The 23311-nt window shown below is 37.3% G+C and overlaps 1 protein-coding gene across 1 annotated transcript in view; it reads left to right on the top strand.

Annotated features, from left to right (window-relative positions):
* PLCH1 (phospholipase C eta 1) overlaps positions 1-23311 on the top strand; it is a 190335-nt gene that overhangs the window by 118574 nt on the left and 48450 nt on the right. Inside the window, exons 6-10 of the mRNA XM_074326762.1 lie at positions 15-107; positions 1784-1954; positions 9605-9698; positions 12003-12206; positions 21053-21173. Coding sequence (XP_074182863.1) covers positions 15-107; positions 1784-1954; positions 9605-9698; positions 12003-12206; positions 21053-21173 — 683 coding nt within the window. The remainder of the gene's footprint in view (positions 1-14; positions 108-1783; positions 1955-9604; positions 9699-12002; positions 12207-21052; positions 21174-23311) is intronic.

Below are 23311 nucleotides of genomic sequence, written 5' to 3'. Positions count from 1 at the left end.
TTCTGTGACCTTAGATTTACAGACTTATCAAGCCAGAAGTGAGTGGAGAAGTTGGGCCTGCTGTATGTAGAACATTTCTACCACAGGCCGTGCTTCTAGCAAGTTCTGTAAGTGGTTGAGGTGGGGATATGGGGCCGAGGATGTTAGTATTATTTCAGGAACATTCTCTCTTTTGACTGAATTGCTGGTAAAGTCATTAAATCCTTCCTAGAATTTTCTTTGCCTTTTTGTTGCAGTGCATGATTCACCTGACTTTTAAGTAATATTTTAAGGTATGGGTAGCTTCTTTCGAAGTCTTTGATGCTATGATTTAAACTTCAGAGTATTACTATTCTTAATTGTTTAGGTATTTACAAGGAAGTCTTGAAAAAGGTCTCATCTCTGTTAGGTATTTTAAAACTATGTTTCATCCAGGGTTAGATATTTTGAAACAAAGTTATGACAGAAATATGAACACTAGCCCTAGTTTCTGAGGATGCAAAGACTCTACAACCAAGGGCCTCAAACACTAAAACTGTTGATACTCTGTAGACCAATCTATCGCTACCTTTCAAATGACAGAAGGCGACAGCAATCAGCCTCACGAAGAAACTATGTATGGTTTAAATATTGGTTGAAGTGTTTGTTCATAATTGACCCAAAGTTAGCAAACTTTAAAAAGATGTATTTTTATGTGCACTTTGACTTTCAAATATATGTTTAAAACCATGTAATAGCTACATATACTTCACAAACATATATTTCAAAATGCCATTGTTGCCCTGTCAGTTTTTGTTTAGTTACAGTTGTGTACATTTAGAAGGAAGAAGATCATGTAAATGGATTGGTTGCTCATTATATATTTCCAACAGTTTTATGATTTTATGGTAAATTCAGCCAATTAGAAGGAAGATACATGGTGAAAGATTCTTGCCCAATAATTACTAGAAACAAATAATTTCAGCTACAAATTAGTCCAGATGGATTTTTCAGACATCTGTGGAGGGAACGCAGGGAGGTGTCAATGATGGTGATGGTTGTGAGAACACTAAGCTAGCTATGCAGAATTAAGAGAGATTTGTTTTTTTTTGTAGGTAAAAATTACATTTGATTGACATGCAGTTCAGAAGCTGATGAGACACAGATATTTTTATTGTGTGTTAAATATATCTTCCCTTTTTTTGTTCATGATTAGTCTTGTTCAAGCTTTCTCTTTTTCATTAATTTCTTCAAAAGACCAGCTTTTGGTTTAATTGCTCAACTTTGATGTTATAACCATTTGTTTTCTATTTCATTGCTTTTGCTTCTGTTTATAATTTATTTCCTTCTATTTTCTTTGGCTTAAACGTTTTCTAGGTTTTTGAGTTGAATTATTAGCTTATCTGTTTTTAATCTACCTTGCTTTCTAATAAATTGAAAACTTCAAATTTCCTCTAATTACTGTTGTAACTTCATCACACAAGTTTCAATATGTAGTGTGTGTGTTCACTTCTATGTTTCATTTCCTACTTAGAAATGTACTATGTTGTTTCCAGACAGTTTTTTTAAAGCTCTTTTGTTGATTTATAAATTTATGGTGATCAGAGAAATTAGTTTTTATAAGGCTGATTCTTCATAATTTACAACTTTGCTTTTGGCCTAATATGTAGTCAATTTTAAAATTGATCCATGTGTACTTGAAAGGAATGTTTGTTTACCATTTGTGAAATGTATACTAGCCTTTTTATAGTAAATATTATTTCCCAGTACCGAATTTCCTATTTCACACTCTCACACTGCTTTATTTTTTCTATTTCTCTTTCAGGAAGCTGATACAGATGAGAATCAGGGAACTTTAACATTTGAAGAGTTCTGTGTTTTTTACAAAATGATGTCATTGAGACGGGACCTTTATTTGTTGCTCTTGAGCTACAGTGACAAGAAAGAGTACCTAACTGTGGAAGAATTGGCTCAGTTTTTGAAGGTGGAGCAAAAGGTATTATTAGACTATTGAATGTTTACCTAAAAATACTTGTGAAAGATACATGGGCTTCTCTTGGGGTTAGATGTAGATATTCTTTAAATTTAGGGTATAGGTGTAAATATCGTAATTCCACAAAAGTCTTATCTATGAGTTATTTAAAATGTGTTTCCAGCAGCTTTTAAAAAAAGGGAGTGATAAATTGAACACATAGAATTTTTAACCTTAAATATGCTGAGTATAGATATGCATATTTTCCCACAAAGTTGAATGGTAACTCATGTGTTTCATTTTAAATACAATGGTAATGTTTTCTTTATACTAGTAATATAGCTTGGTATTTATTAACTATGATGTAATTCTTAACTAACAACATAATAATTCATTGATAGTTCTGATGGGAAATTGGCATTTGATCATACGAGTATGAAAAGGCTGAGTAAATTAAGTCCTGATTAGCAAAGAAAGTCCCTAAATATATTTAAGAGAAGACCTTTTAATTTTAATACTATGTAGGCTGAATTATGGTTGATGTGGTGAGGCTTCTCCTATTGCTTTTTTAATGTTACCTTAGACTCTATTTCTCACTAAAGTAGAAGAATCAATGAAAACTTTTTTTGTTTTTTTTCTTCAGCTTTATTGCGGTATACTTGATGAATAAAAATTGTATATATTTAAAGTGTATAAGATGAGGTTTCGATATATGTGTACATTGTGAAATGATTACCATTGTTCAAGTCAATGAACACATCTATCTCCTCACATAGTTTTTTATTTTTTATTTTTTGTGGTGAGAGCACTTAAGATCAACTCTTAGCAAATTTCAAGCATATAATAGAGTATTAACAACTATAGTCTCTATGCTGTGCATTAGATCTGCAGAACTTATTTATTTCCCATAATTGAAACTTTGTACCTTTTGACCCACATTCTCCCCCCCCCCCCATCCTTTTACCCCCCAGTCCCTGGCAACCAACGTTCTACTCTCTGCTTTTATGATTTTGACTTTTTTACTTCCACATGTAAGTGAGATCATGCAGTGTTTATCTTTCTGTGTCTGCCGTTTCACTTAGCATAATTTCCTCTAGGTTTTAAACATGTTGTCACAAATGGCAGGAATAATTTCATCAATCCTGCCTATGTGATGAAACCTCTAGAAAAACCCCTAAACCGTGGGGTTTGGCCAGCTTCCTGGTTGGTAAACACATAGACATGGTGAGAAACGGTTGTGCTTTGAGAGGGCAACGAAGCTCCAAACAACACCTCTCCTACCTTGCCCCATGCATCTCTTCCATTTGGCTATTTCTGAGTTGTATACTTTATAATAAACCACTAATAGTAAGTGAAGCACTTGTCTGAATTCTACGAGTCAGTCTAGCAAATTATGGAAAATGAGTCATGAGAGCTGTTAAAGACTTTGAATAAATTTTAGGCAGGTTCTTCTGAGCCCTTTTTCAACCAGGCCGCATCCTTGGGCCTTGTTCTCAAGAGTCTAGTTGAAGCAAGAATCCTGCTAAGTCAGTTTAACCAGAACCCCCATCAGATCACCTTTGATATCTGATAAAATTCCTCATTCTCTACTGTCTATCCCCCAGGTCCTATCCAATTGCTCTGGCCTGCCTTCAGCAAGAATTCTCTTAAGATCAGTTAGAATCCTTTAGCCAGAATCATTCTTATTCCTGATGTTTGTTCCTCTGACTCCCCTACTCTGTTCCTTGGCTATAAATCTCCACTGGTCCTTCCTGTATTTGGAATCGAACCAGTTGTATACTGAGTTCTCTTCCCCCCCCCTCCCCTTTTACAGTACATAGTTAGTGATTCAAATCTGGTTGTATGGCTTTAACTACTGTCCATTTCTGGATTTTCTTTGACAGAATGGCCAAATTTATAGTAGTTCAGGAGAAAAGGGGATAGACTGAACACTTCTTTTGTGGCTGGTGTCTGATGTAGAGGCAGTCTGTACAATTGAGCCCGTAATCCGTGGGGTGTAATTCTAACTCCGGGTAGTTAGGGCACCCAGTTAGTGTCAGAGAATCGGAGAGTTGGTTGGTGTCAGAAAAAGACAACAACGAAAAACACTAGACCTGGTAATAATTAACTTTACCCCGTTACCACAATCACATACATTTTAGGAATAACATTCAGATTTTATAAATTTTGTTGTTGCTTTCCTAAGGATTAAGCCAGATACTGTTAGCAAAATGTTTTTTTATCAAAATCAGTTGTTTTGATGAGTTTGATAATTTGGCAAAGACAGAGATTTTCCATTAATTAAGTTAGGTATGAGACAGGCAGAAAATGGGAAAGAGGTAAGAGAAGAATTTGTTTCTTGCCCAGAGAATGTGCCCTTTTTATATCTCAGCTCCTCTGTTTCCTGCAATTATGTGCTTCTCCGTTCTCCTTCTGAAGACCTCTTCATGGTATGTGGAAAGAACAGTAGAGCAGGAGCACAGAAGACCTACATTCCACACACTCCCTGTATGTTTTATTGATTGGAGAATCTTGCACAGATCAATCAATACTGTTTCTGATCCTTCGTTTCCTCATCTGTACAAAAGGGAGCTGAGATCTACCTTAACTATCTCGTAATGTCAAATTGAAGATTGATTGTAGTGGTGAATGTGAAAGCCCTTGGACAGAGATATCCAGAAGCACAGCAATGTGAGAAATTAAAATAAAAATGTTTAAAGCTGCTGATTTCAAATTCATGTGGGCTAGTGGAATGAACCCAGTCCATTCGAATAGCAATAGTGGCTGCTATCACTTGTTAATGGTCATATGTGTCTTCCCTTCTTTTGTTAATATTGACATTCCACTAGTCCATTTTTGTTGGGTAAGGCAGAAGCCAGCATTCTGTGACATCTGCCCCTGGTAGATGATTACCTGAATCCAGTTTAATTTTCTAAATTAGCTTCAAACTACATATGGGCATAACCTGAAAGACATTTTTAAAAATTATGATTCATTAAGAGACATGAACTGTAAAGGAAAATATTAGTGTCCTGAAATTTTAAGTTTATATGTGGTCCAATATAGCAAACACCATAAAATTTGTCTTAAGTACAAACTAGGAAAATATTTGCAACACACAAATGAGAGAAATTGTGAATTTCTTTAATATGAGTAGTGCTCTCCTAGGCTATTGAGGGAGAAAAGTGAATACCAAATAAATAAAAAAAAGGGAAAAACATTTGAAACATGTAAAAAAATTTCAAAAACATCAATAAACCTATGAAAAATGTTCACATTTCATTAGTAATTTAAAAAATGTGAAACAAAGCCAAGAGAACATTTTTTGCTCATCAAATCAATAAAGGTTAAAAAAAGTTACTACTAAACATGGTGTCCATTTCTGATGCTTCTGGTGAAGTTGTAGAATGGTATAATCTTTCTATAGGACAGTTTTATTTACCAAATGTTATATAATTTATTAAGTTTTCACCAAACCATTTTATTCTAGAAATTTATCCCAAGGAAATGTGTATAGTAAAAAGTCACAAGATTATGCATTCAGCATTATTTAAGATAGAGAAAAATTGGACATGATCTAAATGTATAGCAAGAAAGTTAACAGTCAAGAATGTGATGAGGATTTGAATTTTAAAATGGGATTTCCACAGTGGAATAAATCTGTGCCAATTTGACTATCCATATGGCAGTATGTAATTCATTCATTTCTGATGGCATAAGATTGGTATAGACACCAGAGTATTCAACTTTTACAGACTTACTCAGTTGAGAAATGAAATATCACTGCAGGCCATATATGCTGTCAAGGATTATGTGAAATCAAACATTGGCCCACATGGGTCAATTTCACCGAAGCTCTCTGAAAATTGAATTTATGCCTTTGACAGACCCAAGGGCTGTTTGATCCTTAAAATGTTGATGTGTGAAGGAAAATTTTCACTTTTTTATGTCCATGAAGAAGTGCCAGTTAAGCCAGAAGCCAGCTGGCTGAGGTTTCTCTTGAATTCACAGATAAATATCACAGACATCCGTCAGATTGTGGTTCCAAAGTACTAGGGCAGTTTGAAGTTTTTAGTTTTACCCCCACCCCATCCCTTGGTCCCCTCTGGGCAAAAAACAACCTATATCTGCTCCAGAGTTCCTGTCCATTTCTTGGCACTGGGGTGGAATGTGTTTTGTGTTCAATCCTTTTCAGATTTTTGGTTCAGGAGTGATCATTTGATTGAATTCCCTCATCTCCCATCACAGCCTTTCTTAGTAATCCTCTACCCTCTTTTTTAACTTTTGGTTCCTTACGGATTGAGGAGAGAAGAAGAGAGGACAGGAATATTAAAGCACCCTTATAGTTTGAAAAGCCTTCTATTAATTAAGAGCGAAGGCTATATCCATGGATATGTGAAAAGCAGATTTCTATTTATACAGTGCTTTCATAGATATATGTATGGAGATGGTTAATTCCAGGGGATTTTTCAGAGGTTTTCTGATTCCATGCTAGAGGGGCTTCTGATTGTAGCTCAGTTTACCTAACATAGATCTATACATTATCCCTTTGTGGTGGTTCTACCAGTTGCCCCTTTTTCTTCTTTATTCGGAGAGAGAGAAAGTTCCTGTTGTTTTAAACTAAGTTTGTGGTAATTTGTTACAGCAGCCCTAGGAAATTAACACAGCAACCCAAGGAAAAAATTCCCTAAAGATATTTATATCAGAAGTCTCCTAATAAAATAGTTAGCCAGAGAATTCCACAGTGAAGCCCACGAGTCAGTAAGCTCTGTTCAGGAATACAGAACTTCCTGCCAATTTTTTTGTTGCTTTAGTTTTAAATATGTTTTTAAATAGCCAGTTTTAAAAATGGGTTTTAAATAGCCAAGGCTTGCCACATGTTTGAGGAAAAGCTCTAGCGTAAGAAGCAGAGGCCAAAGCAAACAAATAGAATCAAGAAAATTGGAGGAAGTAGAGGCAAGGCAGGCAGAAGGCAATTTTTAAAACTGGCATCAATACATCACAATGGTAGAAAACATTGCAGCCATGAAACAAGAGCAAGGTGCTAGGAGAAAAGCACATAAAGTTGAGAAAACTGCCTAGAAAGTAGAACAAACAACAAAGAAATGGAAAATAGAAAGGAAAGATAAGGAAATTAGTAGATTGATCTAGAAGGTCCACTATCTTCTAGAGTAGCAGGAGTTACAGAAAAATATAAGAAGAAAAAGGAGGAAATTATCAAATAAATAGTACAAGAAAGATTAACACTGAAAGATAGGAATCCCTAGATAGGCAGTGGTCACTGCGTGCCAAATGCAGTGAATGTAGGAAGAGCCACGCAGAGACAAGTCATAGTGAAATTTTGCAATGCCCAGGATAAAGTGAAACCCTAAAAGCTTGCAGAAAGAGAGAGGAGAAACAGAAACTAATCAAATCAGTGAACAAAAACAGGTCTCCTGAAAAGGACTGGAATCAGAATGGCATCAGACCACATTATGTAATGTAAAGAATCATAAATAATGTAACAACCTCATTATTTAATGTAAAATAAATCAAATTTTCCTATGCAAGCCAATTGCCTTGTATAGTAAGAATAATCATCAGTGTTGGAGACAGCAGGTGGCTCGGATATTGGCAGCAAACAAAACTCAAATGAACTCCATGGGAAATAGGGAATAAGTGTTTCTATTTCACCTTACCAGCTAGGTCAACTTGGAAGCAAAACATGGCGGGGGGCTGGGGGGGAGCAATAAAGAACATTAACTTATATTGAAGCTTCATTCATACAGTAAAACCCCGATATAACTTTTTAAGTGAGGTCTAAAAAATTCAGTTGTGTAAAATGTAGAATTTTACTATTGGGAGGTTAATTCAACGAGAACAGGGATGGGGGAAGGATAGGAACTGATTGACTCATATTTCCATCTCTTTATTACCAACTTTTACTGTATTTTACTGAGTTAATCCTCAATACTTGAATTTTGTGTAGGAAGTGGATTATTTCCCATTAATTCTTTTACCCAGAAAATTGGTTACTTCCTAGAATACCTACTAATGTTTTCACTAATTTAATGAATACTTTTCTAATAGGATACTTTTTGTTAGCACATTCTGCTTTGTATCTTGAACTAGTAACGTGTCCTCACTCATCTACAATTAGTTCCATCCCAGAGTGACAGTTTCTTGCTGTTTGTTTGTTTGTTTAGATCACGTGGGCTCCTGGTAGACAGCCCGAGTCTAGTTCACGGCTCCTGCATGTCTAAACAAATGGCCTCATAAACCAAATAATTGCAGTGTAAACTCAGTCTTCCCATGGCACATATAATTTTTATCAATTTGGTCCTTTGTATTTTGTGAGAAATTGTTTATATTTTGGATTGCATGTGATAAATCTCTCTAGCTTATAGTGGACAAATTAATGAGCTGCTCAAAGCCTGACAAGGTCAGCAGAGTTCCTCACAGGTAGCATAGTTTCATTTATTTACGGTATTTTCAGGTGGTATCTGGTAAGGCAGGCCTCTGAATAAAGTAAGAATTATAACTTTTACTCAAAGGATTTAGCCATTATGCAGCTAGTCTTGGTGGGGGCACGAATGGGGGAGAATGAACAAGCATTCTGTGCTCTTTCAGACAGGCAAAAAATAGCTGCATAACAGGTTTCCCCCCCGCTGCGAAAAGCTTAAATGCTATTAAACAGACTGTTTAGAAAAATTAGATTTTATTAAAACATAAGTGTTGAACCGAAGAGATAACAGGATCTTTGAGAAGTATCATTGAAATATAAAATCCTAGCTCACAAAATGAGCTTCCTCTATCACTATGCATTAGTATTTTTAAATGTCACTGTTAAACTGTGGGGCTCAATGGGTTTTTTGATCAAAATATCACATTCTTTGTTTAGTTAAAGAAATGATTCCTGAAGAGTTTACTTTTCCCACTGACGCTAAGTACGTGATGTTCATGTAGCAACCTTGAAACTGACTCAATAGCAATAGCATGCCCTGCCTTTTGGTGCCACACTTTGTTCTTATAAATACCAATTCATTTAATCCTCACAGCTACCTTAGAAGGTAGCCCCAGAGAAGTAAGTGACTCATTTAAGATCACACTGTCAGTAATACGAGCCAGCGGATTTGAACACCAGCAGTCCAGCTCGCTCTCTGTTACGCTAGTTGCCTCACCTAGCTTTCTGTTATTTTTCTTGCTAACGTTTTTGTCTCTGAATCAGCAAGGCAGACTGCTGTCATGATTCAGTGGAAGGACCTGTAGTTACACACATGCACAGGTGAATTTACCTAGAACATCCTGTTCTGGTAAGGAATCATTTTCTTTTAGGATGTATGCGTTATGAGCAAACTTCAGTGTTTGTGTAGAAAACACTAATTTTGCAGAAGCTACTAGCTCATACTGAGTGGATTTTTGGCAATGCATTTATATTGATTATTGATTTTATTTATTAATATCATTGTTTCCTGGAGAACATTTGTCTAGTAGTTGAAGGGCTGTTTTCACTGATTAAATCTGCAAGATGCAAGGAAGATTGATCACAATCATTTTCCAAAGATATAGTGGTTGTGACACTTGTAACCTCAAACACTGTTTACTTAATCGCTTTGTGGTATATCAAGAGTGCTTTAAAAAATCAGTAGGCTTTTTTTAGTGTAGAGAAACATCTCATGAAACTTCAGGTATTGTACTAATGTTCTTTTTTTTTAGATGAGTAATGTGACAACAGATTACTGTCTTGACATCATAAGGAAATTTGAAGTTTCAGAAGAAAATAAGGCAAAAAATGTTCTTGGAATAGAAGGTAAAATAAATATTCTTAATGACTCATTCTTTAGTTTGGTTCACTAAGTTATATTCTGCAAAATTTTTAGGAGGACAGCTATTTGTGAAATTACTGATGATTCAAATACCCCCCCCCCACACACACATATTTTCCTACAAAGCAGGTTCCGTGATACTGTCCCTTCTCTTACTTTTGCAATGATGATATATATTTTCAACTCCTAGCAAGCCAACTTGATGCCACTGTGTATGAAAGATACCAAGAAATATTTGTACTTTTCTCAAAGGGCTAATTTTGTAAATAGCTTCAACCTGATAATTTTATGAATGGAAATTCGGTCATAAGATAAGTAATCTATAAAACTAGTGACTTGACAGTAAACATGTGTCTTAAAAAAATGTTGGCAACTAACTAGTTTTAGCTTGTTGGTAGCAGTGGACAGGTTTGTTGAAACAACAGATTTCTTTAATACAACAGTCTCATTTTATGATTGAGGAAAGTGAGGTTCAATGAAATTAAGTAATTTGCCCACAGTTGTATATTCAGAATCTAGGTCCTGGGATCTTACATAGAAATAATGCAATATGAATATAGCTACACATATGGCTAAATTTTAGGTAGGGAAATAAATGGCAGGCTTCTACTTAAGAGGAGAATCTTGCAGGCAGAACAACTATTCTTAATGAAAGACCACTGCGGCACCTTAGTGCCCTCAAGAGCATCCAAAGCCATGGTTTACCTCATCATTTTTGATTGTTGATGTCCTCTCCCCCCTGCTCCCAGGCTCAGTGTGGACACGGGGGTTTTGATATCATGTATTTACTTCCTGGGACAGAAGGTAATTAAAATAAAGAGGAATAATTTAAAATTTATCAAAAACCATTTTAAAACAGCCAGAGAAAATAAACTATTTTGGACCTTTTTTTTTTTAAACTAAGAAATGGGTTGCAGCCCTGAAAGATGGACTTAAACACAGTTTCTAAGTTATAGCCACAAAGAGGGGCAAGAAGAAATTCTCTGGAGTCTCAGAGGGTATTTACAGATACAGTTGTACCACACGATTCTTGAAGACTTGAAACCATTTACCCTAATAACCTTGCCACTTAGGTACTTGTGGGCCATTCATGCATTTATTCATATATTAGTGAATGCCTCTTCTATCCAGCCATTATGTTTTGAAAAACTATAGAAAACCTGACAGGGTTTTCTACATAACCTTTAAGCACTATTTCACATTTATAAAATGCGTGAGCCATTAGCATCTTCCCAAGCCAATTTCATGCTCAAATAATCACACCCTGAATTCTGGCCATGCCTAACTTTTTAACTGCTACTTCAGCTATGACAAACAATATTATTTTTTCAATTCAACTCAACCTATCAAATTGTTGATTGATCATTGTACCACTTAGAATGACTAATACTTTAATACTGCATCAGTCACTGATTAGGTCACACTGCATGATTATAACTTGAGCTCAGTAGTTACTGAATGGCTTTGCAGAAAGCTCTCTTCTTTAATCAAAATTCTTAAAAAGTCTGTTTTTCTCTAGGTTATGTTTAAACTGCTACTCCCCCAAATCCTATTTAAGCTTTTGACACTGTCTTTTTGACCTAAAGCACGTCTCTCATGATCCCAATGTTCTCTACCAAGGCTGCTCTGACAGGAACGAAGTTTGGGTCAAAAACATGGATTTTGCCGTGTATAATGTGCATCCATGTTTTTGACCCAAACTTTCAGGGGGAAAAAATATCTTTTGTTTTAATTTTTTAATTCAAATTTTTGTTTACATTTAGGTACTTGTTTTTTTTGTATTATAAAGGAATTTTAGCATTTTTAAAAACATATTATGGTACAAGAAATTTTATGTAACAAATAATTATAAAACACAGGAACAGATACAAGGTATAAGAAATTTCATGTACTGGTAACAAATTTATGATATTTATGCATCATAGAAGGCCAAGAACTCTTCATCATCATTGCAAGTTTGTCGTAAATTCAATAAAACCGATTATCATATTCCATGTTGGTATTTTGTATACGGATATCGTTATTGACTTCTAGAGTTACACTTTTAACTTAAAAGCATAAATAAAACAATTAAAAACATTTATATAGATACAGAATTAGTACTACCCATGTATAATGCTCATCCTTATTTTCCCCTCACAAATTTGGGCAAAAAATTGCGCATTATATACATGGCAAATTATGGTAACATAATCACTCTGAATATACTCTGATGTTTTTTTGTCCCTGTTACAGTCAAATAAGTACATACACTTTAAAGCTACAGTACTTCACTCTCTCTTCCAAAGGCTTCACGAACTTCATGCGTAGTCCTGCCTGTGACATCTTTAACCCACTGCACCATGAAGTGTACCAGGACATGGACCAGCCCCTGTGCAACTACTACATCGCTTCCTCTCACAACACCTACCTGACTGGGGACCAGCTCCTTTCTCAGTCCAAAGTGGACATGTATGCTCGGGTGCTCCAAGAGGGCTGTCGCTGCGTGGAAGGTATGTGCTTTGTCTGAGCTCTGCTTAGTTGGTGAACATGACCTTCAGTCGGTGAGTCAAGTCCAGTACAAATAATGGGGACCTAACATGCGCTCACACTAATCAGAACCATTTCTCTGCTCATTGTAGAGTCATTCTTAACTCAGTCCTCTGCCAAAGAGGGTTACTGTTCAGTCAGGAGGGAGAGAACTATGTGCTTGCCGTTGGGAAGTACTCCTTTGGTGGCTGAAAAATTGTGATGAAAATGAAAGTTTTCCTAGAAAGGTAGTTTGATTAAGTGGTAGCAAAAATAGTTCAGGATAGCTATTTGTTTTCCCAATACTTCATGGTCTGTCAGTCAGCGGACATGTATTAAATTTCTATTAGGTGCCTGGTGATAAGGACACAGATGTAAGACATGGTTTCTGTCTTCAAAGAGCTCACAGTCTAGTTGAAGGGTGGAAAGTTTAACAGTAGTACAGTGTGAGAATTCTACCAGTTGAATCATATATGTGGTAGAGAAGTGGTACCAACAGTAAGTTGTGAAGTAAAATGCTATGACAAATCAGGTGGGCTGGGAAGGTAGAATTAGGTCAGTCATAAGGGTTTTGAGTGCTGTAGTGAGGAATTTCAACTTTAGCTTTTGGGAACAGGGGTCCAATGAAGGGTTTCAATACTATAGTGATATGATCACACTTGCAGTTTAGAAAGATAACTTGGGCAGCAGGGTAGGAGGAAATTTTTATTTTAAATAGGTGTTTGGAGGGGGAGGGGAGAGGAATTTAGAGCAAGGACAATGGAAGGCTAATGCAGTAATTCAAAGGAAAGATTATAAAAGCTTGGACTAAGTGAGACGATTAAACAGATATTAAAGAAGTAAGCTCAACACGACGTGGTAAGTGAAGTAAAGGATGCAAGGAATGAGAGAGGGAGCTGGAAGGAATGAGCAGTGCCGCCACATACTATTGGGAAGCGAAGAAGAAGACCGTTAATGAGTTCAGTTTTCCATCTGTTGACTTTGTAACATATATGTGGACATTTTTATTCATCAGTTGATAATGATATCTGAATTCAGTGGAAGGACCCAGGCAAGATATAGTCCATAATTCTGAGCTTTGTACATGGTAGTTTAAATCTCCAAAGTGTCTGATATCACCTATAGAGAGGAGTGGAGAAGAGAACGAGGCCTGGGGATATGATTGATCCAACATTTAGAAGGTAGGAAGAGCAAGGGGAACCAATGGGCCAAACTGTCACACAGTGGTCGCTTGGACCTAGGGGTTGAAAGTATCAGAAGGGAATGGTCAAAAATGCCCACGCAACAGAAAAGTAAAATAAGGTAAAGACTAACTATCCAATCTGTTTTTGACAGTGGAGGTTATTGGTGTCCTTTGCTATATAATTTTGGTGACATGTTAGTAGGAAAGTGGGATAGCTAATCTGCTATGGGTTAGTGTCTCAGCATTTTTATTTACTTATATTTATTTATTTAGCACGCCCACATATTTTTATTTATTTTTCTTTAAAATTTTTATTTGTGTTTTTCAGTTACAGTTGACATTCAATATGATTTTATATTAGTTTAAGGTGTACAGCATAGTGGTTACACGTTTACATAAGTTATGCAGTGATTCCCCCCAGTTAATCTAGTATCCGCCTGGCACTTTACATATTTGCTGCCGTATTATTGACTATATTCTTTATTGTCTCAGCATTTTTATATATTAGAAGAAGAATTTGATGATACAGGTTGGGAAGATTTGAGATTTGGGAAGGGGGGGAAATGAGGATACATGCTTGTTTTTAGATGGGATGAGGGGACAAGAGATTTTGAAAGTGTTCATGCCTGATAGGCTCTCTTTTCTCAGAGAAGTAGGAGAAAATATCATTCACTAAGTGCAAAGTGGGTAAAGGTTGGCTTGAGGGCTTATGAAGATCAGCAAACTTTTAAAATAATTCATCAGGTAATGGGAAAGGAGTTGACTAGATAAATTGGGGAATGCTTAGCTAATTTCCAAACAGTCAAAAAAACATAGTCTTTGGGCGGCCAGATGGCTCAGTTGATTAGAGCTTGAGCTCCTAACAAGGTTGCCGGTTCAATTCCCGTATGGGATGGTGGGCTGCGCCCCCTGCAGCTAAAGATTGAAAACAGCAACTGGACTTGGAGCTGAGCTGCACCCTCTACAACTAGATTGAAGGGCGACTGATGGATCCTGGAAAAACACACTGTTCCCCAATATTCCCCAATAAAAAGTTTTAAACAAAGTATTTTTGTGATACAAAATCCTATGCTTAGACTCCTCCCACCCATCTCCAACAGATTAGTTATAGAAGCAGTGAAGACAGATTATAGAATTGATTCAAGCCTCTAGGTCATATAAAATGTCTTCAAGGTATTGGTGAGAGCTCTTAAGGAATTGACAGTACGTCCATGGTTCTAGGAAAAGAAGTGAAGTGAATAAGGAGCCACAAAATGAGGTTAAGAGACTAGAAGACTCAAAGAAATGGAAATATGGAGAAAGTTGTCATCACACATTTAAAAAGCAAGAACAGTGTGTTATTATTATAAGGTGTGATTTTGGATGTAGTTACAGGTGCTGCCTACATCCAGGGCATGTCATGGGTGAGCACGATTGATGTTGGGTGGAGTAAAGGATTGTTGGCATTATGGAGGTCGAGGCTAAGAGATTGAGTGGATTACCCACATGGACGTTTAACTCACAAAGGAAGCCAACAGGGAGATTAAAAGTTAAAAAACTTAAACATGGAAAGCTGGAGATTAAAAACTATACACCAGATATTTAAGTACAAAAAGAATGCTATAGAAAAGTCAATTGGAACATGCCAGAAAGATGTGTTGGATAAAGTGTGGAGGATTTTTTATGAGTATAGAAGAACAGTTGTTGAAAAGTAGCAATGAAGGCCTAGAGAATGCCTCCTGGTTCTGTGATTTATACAAAGAAGCATCTGTGGAGAAAGGAAGCAGCATCCTCCAAGGTCAGCTGGTAACGGAGAGAAGGAGGTTGAGGGAGAGTTCCAAAAAGAGTCTGATATAAAGGGAGTTTGTTTATGATGGAATGGAGCCCAAAGCGGAATTGCTTTTTGATGGGGGTATACTGGGATTCCCAGTGGATCATGGGCTGTTCTTGAAGTGGTGGAACGGAATAATACAGAGAAATAAATAAAGCAGTCAGCTGGTAAGGTAAAACCAACAACTGGATGGACCTTTCTTTGCCAGATTTTTTCTGGCTTGAATTTTTTCTGCTACAGAAGTATAAGATGTAATATTATGGCAACAGTAGTGGTAATAGTAGTAATAATGTTATAAAAGTAAATTAACTTATTTTAAAGGTGGACTCTCATAACAGTCTGCATACAGAACCATTGAGATCACTACCAGTGTAGAACTCTGGAAATTAATGCTCTAAGACATGGCATTTTTGCTGTGGATGCAGAGAACACCTATTGACAACAGTGAGTGACAATTGTGTAGCTGAAGCAACTAAGTAATGAAGATGCTTATAAAATATTAACTAAAAAAGCTTCGAGCAGTTAATGGTCTTGAGATGACATTCTGCTCTCAGGCATTATTCAAGCCTTTGTTCACTCAACACTCCACAGGTTTTACATGTCTGCCATGCATAGCGATACCCAGGGCACACCCTGTCATAGGATTCATAGTGATAGTTGCCTATCATTTTAGATGGTGACATTTTTGTGGAGGCCAAATATGGAAAGTAACTTTTAGTGACTCCAAGAAGTGAAGTCAACTCTAGGCAATTGTGCAACTGTGTTACTTCTGTGTCCTGTACTCTAGTTCTTTTGCTTTCCATGTCCTTCAGGTACCCAATTTGCTCTTTTTTGGTTTCGCTGTCCAAAATCAGTATCCAACCCAAGCTTAACCGTGTTCCCATCATCAACTCCTTATATTGAGTCAAAACTTTAATCCTCCAGCTCTGTTTGGGATATTAAGGAGGAATATTAGTAAGTTATCTGATTAAGAGAATTTATAGTAAGGCACACATGATTTTTAGTCTTAGATTTTTCAGGGGTCTTTTAATTTTAACATGAGAGCTTTTAGGAATTGTGTGTAGTAGATGATATTGAACATGAGGCTTTTGTGCTACCTGCTTTTCTTCCTGTCTGCCAGTCACCAAAGTCCTACAATAGAAAGACGCTACTTTGCCCTCCTTGTCTAAAAGGTTACCTGCTTTAGATAGTGACACAAACTGAGAACATGCACAGCTGGGGTGTGATTTTAAAGGGCATGGAATCGCTCAACTATCACCCTCACCAGCTTTTATCAGCAAATCCCTCCTTTATTATTTGGCTTGAAGTTCTTACTATTGGAATAATCTATGCCTGGACATTGCAAGTCAAGCTACGAGTTTTGCAAGGTTTTTGTTGAGGAGAAGAAGACTATTTATCTGGGAGACTTGGTCAGGTTTATGCTTGATCTATTTACTGTTTGAAATTGTGGTTGTCACCTTGGCTTTGCAAATACTGTAGGAAGGAACAGGCAGACTTCCATGATTTCAGCCCCGTTTGTGTGCTAGTTTCTGATGAAGTGTTTTCAACACATTGTCCTTGAATTCTTACAACACTAAGGGAGATGGATTAATTTTATTAAGAAAACACCCCAACTTGGAGTGGAGTTCAGTGGCTCAAGTTCCCATAGCTGGGAGGTTTGGAAGCTGGGCAGTTGTCTGACTACCCCCACTGCACTATTTTCCAGGAAGTCTGTGTGTTTTTTGGAGGAACAAGCATTGAAAGGCATGACTGGCCCTACGGGGGATCAAATGAGGGACATCAGGTCATGTAAGGAAAGCTAGAGAAAGCAAAGTGTACAACACAGAGGGCAAGTTGGCTTTACGTGGAGGAATTTGGTTGTCGTATGAGTAGGCCTGACATCTAAATATTTAGATGTTCCTGAAGACTTAAAATGCGATGGCGTGATCTTTTGTGTTCTAACAATTTCTGTCAGCCGTGCAATTTGAAGACCTTAGTTCACATTTGAAGCTCGGGCCTGGAAGACACCAATGTGTATATGCTCAGTGGTCCTTTATCTACCTTGGGTCCAGAGGAAGTTTTTAATTCTCCAACACCTGCAGCTAGGATTTAAAGAACCTGATTTATAGAATGTAGCAGGTCATGAATTGAAAATTCAGGTACCCCCGATATTTTTCTGAATAGAACACTTAGAGATGAAGAGTAGTGATTGTAGACAGTTTCTTCATGGCGTTGGGACCCAAAGTGTCTCTCCACTTTCAGGCTTCTATTTTGATAATGTTGTGTTTTCCATTTGCATTGGTTCAGCTGCAGTAATGTCCTAGGTCAGGAGATGTACGGTGTCTTGAGGAAGACGAGTACGTCTTGTTTGGTGATGTGGGCTTCTCAGAAAATCAAATCGATACCATTTTTTTACATGACCTTTTATTCTCTTCATTTTCAGCCTGAGTTACTTAATAAATATGGATGTTCTGTCCAGGGGATTTTCACTCTCATGATGGAAGTGACGCTGTTGCATTGCTGTTATAATTGTTTACAACCTTTCCTGTTGTAACGAAAAGGTTGTGCTAACAGAGTGGGATGTTTTTAAGTTACGTTATGAAAAGCTGTCATGTTAGCTGCTCAGCCTGCCTTCAGAACTGACCAACTCTGTCAGGGTGCTTTTGGAGGCCTCTACTGTTATGACCTGATTGAGAAATGGGCACTGGCTGTTTTGTGGCTAGAAGGATTGGTTAGAGGATTTTGACCTTGCCAACATTCTCATTACAGCGTGAGATCTTATAAGAAACGTCACTGCTATTTGAACATGGCTACCTATGCTGCCTGTTAGGATGCCAGCACTATCTGGGAATGTTGTTATCTTCATGTAGCAGACAAGTTATGAAATCAGACCTAAAAAGCAAACATTAGAAGAACCATCCTTAACTATGGATATTCTGCCTGTGTTATAAACATTAGCAAAAAGTACCTTCTTTTATGACCAGTGTAGTTTTAAGCACTATTTTTTGTGTTTATGATAATTAGGTCAGATGTGGCATTGCCTTGTCTACTTTACATTTTTGGGGAAAGATTAGCTCATTTATGAGGAACCCTCTTTTGTCCTTTCTCCTGCAAGATGGGTTTGGATTAGGGTATAAATTGTTAACAGTATATATTTTTAAAACATCTGTTTATTCTTTCCACACCTACATCCAGACAAAGAATGTCAAGTGTATGTCAAAAGATAGACAGAGCCTTTCTTTTGAGAAGATGTCTTTGATATATTTGACCTCATTTGCAGGCCCAAAGGAACAGTATGACACTGCATAATAGTAGACCAAAACCTTTGGTTTTCTCAACAGCATCTTTATTCTTAAACTTTGTGTCCAGTATTCCTATGGTATTAACCTTGAAACTGCTTTCTCCTTTTACCTTCTCTAATTTTCCCCCTAAGGCTATTTAAATAGCTAATGCTTAATTGATTAAAGAGGTAACAATATTAGGGAGCAGAACTAATAGGAGATCTGTCTACCTACCTACCTACCTACCTACCTACCTACCTACCTACCTACCTACATAACTATTAGAGATAGAGATAGAGATATAGGGGAGATACATATATAACATAAAACATTTTTTTAGGAAACATCAGTCTTTGCTGTTAGAGGCCTTTAACTGATTGGGTGAGACCCATCCTTTATATTATGGAATCAGCTTTACTGGATTCTCTTCTTCTTGTTATTATTAAATATCTTTACAGCAATACCTAGACTGGTATTTGACCCCAAAACTTGGCATCATAGCCCAGCCAAGTTGACACATAATTTCAAACCACATTATGGTTGTGGTGAACAATTTGAAAGTTTTAGAAGGAAATAGAGATACTATCTCTTGAAGTAATATACAAAACACACATATAGGAAAGGTGCTACTAAAACAGAGAATAGATGTGGTCCCGAATTGTGTGGCCCTGATTAAAAGGCAGAGTTTTAATTGGTATGCCATTAGCCAAACCCAGTCTACAGAATTATTTATGTTTGGCCCATATTGTACTCTTAAAAGTGGATTAATTTCCAGTAACTACACATTGGGGAAATTCATTATAAGAAGATCTAGATTTTTGGTTTTCCTCAGATCTGGCAACCAGAGTTCTTATTCCTACTCAGCAATGATTGACTGACAGTGTGAAGTAGTTATCTCACGGAGACACACATTTGCTGTTGGCCTGATGCTCTCAGTTATGTTACCTGCTGCGCTCTTGTTGGTATTTGAGTTTGTGACATCTTACCATAAGGAAAGACAGTGTCACGAGACCTGGGAAGATTCTGTGGGGAGGGCCTACCTAAGCCTGGATTGGGACTTAGACAAGCAAAGTGAAAGAGAAAGGGGGCATTTCAGTTGACCTTCAATGAAAGAAACTAAGGCATAAGGTAGTATTGTACTTGAGGAAACTTCCCTAATTGAGAGAACAAGCCTGTGAGTTTGGGTGTAGGAGAAAATAAGGTTGACTTGTCATACAGGAGCTAAGATATTAATTAATGCAATACTAGTTCCTTTAGCAGTCAAACCTAATATCGCATGCCTTAAAACAACTAAAGTTTATTTCTTGCTTATGTGATGTTCAAAATAGTTATTCCTAATGGATGAATCTTTCCAACAGTGATCTGGGGTCCAGGCTCATTCCATCTGGTGGCTGTGCCATTTTCAACACATGACTTCTAAAGTCACAGCAGAAGAGCAAACATGGAGGATGGTAGGGAAGGTTTTGTAGACAGACCTGGATGGAAGTGGTGCACATCATTTCTGCCCACATCCCAATGGCCCGTCCTACTGCGGGAGAAGCCTGGCCAATGTAGCCCAGCTGTGTGCCAGAGTGAAAGAGAAAACGGGTTGAGTGAATGGTTAGCCAGGCTCTAGCACCAGAAGTAGGGACCTTGGAGCTGCTGTAGGATATTTATTAATAAATTTAGCACATATCTACTAAGTACTTGTGTTGGATGCTGTGTTATGCATCAGTTAGGCTTTTGAGCAAAGGAGTAACGTGGTGAAAGCAGTATTTTGAGAAGTGATGGCAGAGTGTAAAACAAGAGAAGGCAAACTCGTAAGTCAGGGAGAATGGTGAAGAAGTAGGTGTCTTTCTCTAGCTGGGAGCCAATGAAGTTGTCTACACACATATCAATATCAATATCATCAATAACAATATCAGTTACTATGTGCCATGCAGTGCTTTAAGCAACTTTACATGTAGTGAATTATCACTCAAACTTATGATGAAAGTGCTATTATTATCTTCCTTTTATAGATGGGGAAAGCAAGACTTGAAGTCATTCAGTCATTTGCCCATATGCACATCAATCTTGACATGGCTTGAGGATTTGAACTTAGGAAGTCAATGTTATTTTATAACTACTGTACAATTAATAAAGTGGAAATAAATCTCAGGGGAACCTCATGAGTTTAAGTGAACAATAGTGAAAAACCCTGTTACTGATTTAAGAGGGTCACTGCGACTATTAAAAGGCTGTAGTAAACTGAGGAAAAAGTGAAACTAAAGAAACAACCTGTTAAGAAATATCACTGTCCTTGGCACACTTGATTGGGTTTAGAACACTTACTAATGAGAGTTCTTGGTAAATGCTAAGCTGCTTGTGAGTATGACATCTTTGTTAACTTGAAGCACAAAAATCCCCAAATTATTTATAATCTTTTGAGTCCTTACTCTGATAAATATGCCAGAATACCCATTTCTCTGTTTGACTTCTTTATCATGATTATAATAGATATAATCTCAAATAACAAAATAATACTTGTCTGATGTTTCCAGAAATACTAAACACCAGAAACTTTGGGTTGTTGATGTGAAGTTCTGTTTTTGGCAGTTGACTGTTGGGATGGCCCAGATGGAGAGCCGGTTGTACACCACGGTTACACTCTCACTTCAAAAATTCTCTTCAGAGATGTTGTGGAGACCATCAACAAGCACGCCTTTGTGAAGAACGAGTAAGTATAGCAACACCTGGAAGCTAAGCTAACCCAGCACACAGAGCCTTGCCTGAAGTAACATGGCTACAAAAGCACACAGCATCTCCTTTCTCCTACCCTAGTTCTCTCCTTCCTTCTCAACAAAACAGTGTGAACAAATAATATGGACGCCATGTACACACTTTCTTGTGCTTCATTTATTCCTTCTCTAGATGTTGCCTCCACAAAGCATGGTCTTGCAAAGAGTGACCTGAAAATTTCTAAGCCCAAGGTGCACAGAGTATCTATAGTAGTTTATTGATATTATGAGGTGTGATTAAAAAAATACAGTGAATGTGTAAATAAAAAAGAATTTATTGCAGTAAGACACATTGCCGTTAACCCCCCTCAAAATACTCCCCCTCACTTCTAACACACTATCCCATCATTCTTGCTACTTTCTGAAGCAATTCTGGAAGTCCTCTTTTGTGAGTGTCTTTAGTTGCGCTGTCGTGCCTGCCTCAATGTCCTGAATCATTTTGACTTTGGGGAAGAGCCAGAAGTTACACGGTGCCAGACCTGGTGAATAAGGCGGATGAGGACACACCGTAATCTTTCTATCTGACAGAAATTGCCATGTACCAGAAGTGCTGTGTGACATGGAACGTAGTTATGATGGAAGATGAAATAAAGACACTCACAAAAGAAGACTTCCAGAACTCTTTCAGAAAGTGGCAAGAAAGATGGGATAAACATGTTTGAAGCAAGGGGGAGTAATTGAGGGGGATTAATGGTAATGAGTCTTTTACTGTAACAAATTTTATTTTAGTTAAACATTCACCATATTTTCTGATCCTACCTCATATATTACCATACAGGAAAATAATATCTAGGTTTCCAAACTTGCTGGATGTCCTATATATGCTAAAGTGTCTAGCATCCTTATGTTACTTGACTCCTTATGTTACTTGGTATTTGATAATGTTGACTATTTTCTCCCCAATACTTGCTCTTCTTTTTTGTTTCCATTATAACATTCTCTCCTCCATTGCTGTCATTGCTTCACTCTCATTTTGTGGCCTGTGATCTTCTATTCCATTTCCTCACGCCTTAAATAGTCATTATTTCCTATTTGGTCTACCTTTTTTTGGTTACTTGTCTAATTATATGTCCAGATCATTTCCCTTAAGTTTCAGAGCTATCTAGAAAAATTCTTAGTAAAAACTCATCGGAGTATCTCATAGGAACCTCAAAATCTACAAATGTTATTATTTATTCAGGTATTTGATGGTGCCTACTCTAAGCCAGGCATACTGTAATAGGTGCAGGGAGCCACAACACTGAACAAAAAATAAGACTCCTGCCATCATGGAGCTTATATCCCAAACTGAACTCACCATCATCTCGTTCTGCCAAATCACCTCTTGCTCTGCTTTTTATTTTTCAGTTTTCAAAAATAGTTGGGTGTAGCACTGCATGCTAGTGGCTTCAGCCCGAACCTGGGAGGCATTCTAGATTCAGCCAATTCTTGTCAGTTCTACCCTAAACTATCTTTTGACTCAGTTGCCTTCTCTTCATTTTCACCTTCCCTTCGGTTCATCCTCCACACCGGCGTGATATTTCTTTCTGAAAATATGAGCATGATGTTGTAAGTCTTGTTTTTAAGTCCTTCAGAAGCTCCCTGTGGTTCTCAGTCATATCTTCCCTGCCTTCTGGGGCCTGGCTTCTTTTTTCTCTTCCAGTGTCTTGTCCCACCATTGCTCCACACACACTTTGGCTTCTGCCTTCATTGACTGTCTTTCAGATTTCCCAGTGATCCCAGATTTTTCACAGCTCACTACCCTCGCATATGCTCTTCTCTCTGCCTGGAACACCCTTCTCCGTTATGCACGTGGCCTGATTCTTGTTTATTCTACAAGACTACTTAAGCATTGTTCCTTTGGCAAACTTACTGATACCACCAGTTGATTTAAAGCCTCCTTTATTCTGTTCCTAGCACCCTGAGCATATTTCTATCATATCGTATAGGTCTCTATGACAATTGTTGGTTACTTGCCTTCCTTTAAGTTTTTTAGACCAGGAACTCATTGAAGATATGGGGCTATGTCTTATTCATTCTTTATTGCAGAGCGTGTGCCTGCAATATACCAGACAGTCAGGAAATGATTTTTGAAACA

This window comes from Rhinolophus sinicus, linkage group LG01, assembly GCF_036562045.2.
Source record: "Rhinolophus sinicus isolate RSC01 linkage group LG01, ASM3656204v1, whole genome shotgun sequence".
Taxonomy (NCBI): domain Eukaryota; kingdom Metazoa; phylum Chordata; class Mammalia; order Chiroptera; family Rhinolophidae; genus Rhinolophus; species Rhinolophus sinicus.
The sequence above is the reverse complement of the archived record's forward strand: the minus strand, read 5'-3'. Positions and strand labels throughout refer to the sequence as shown.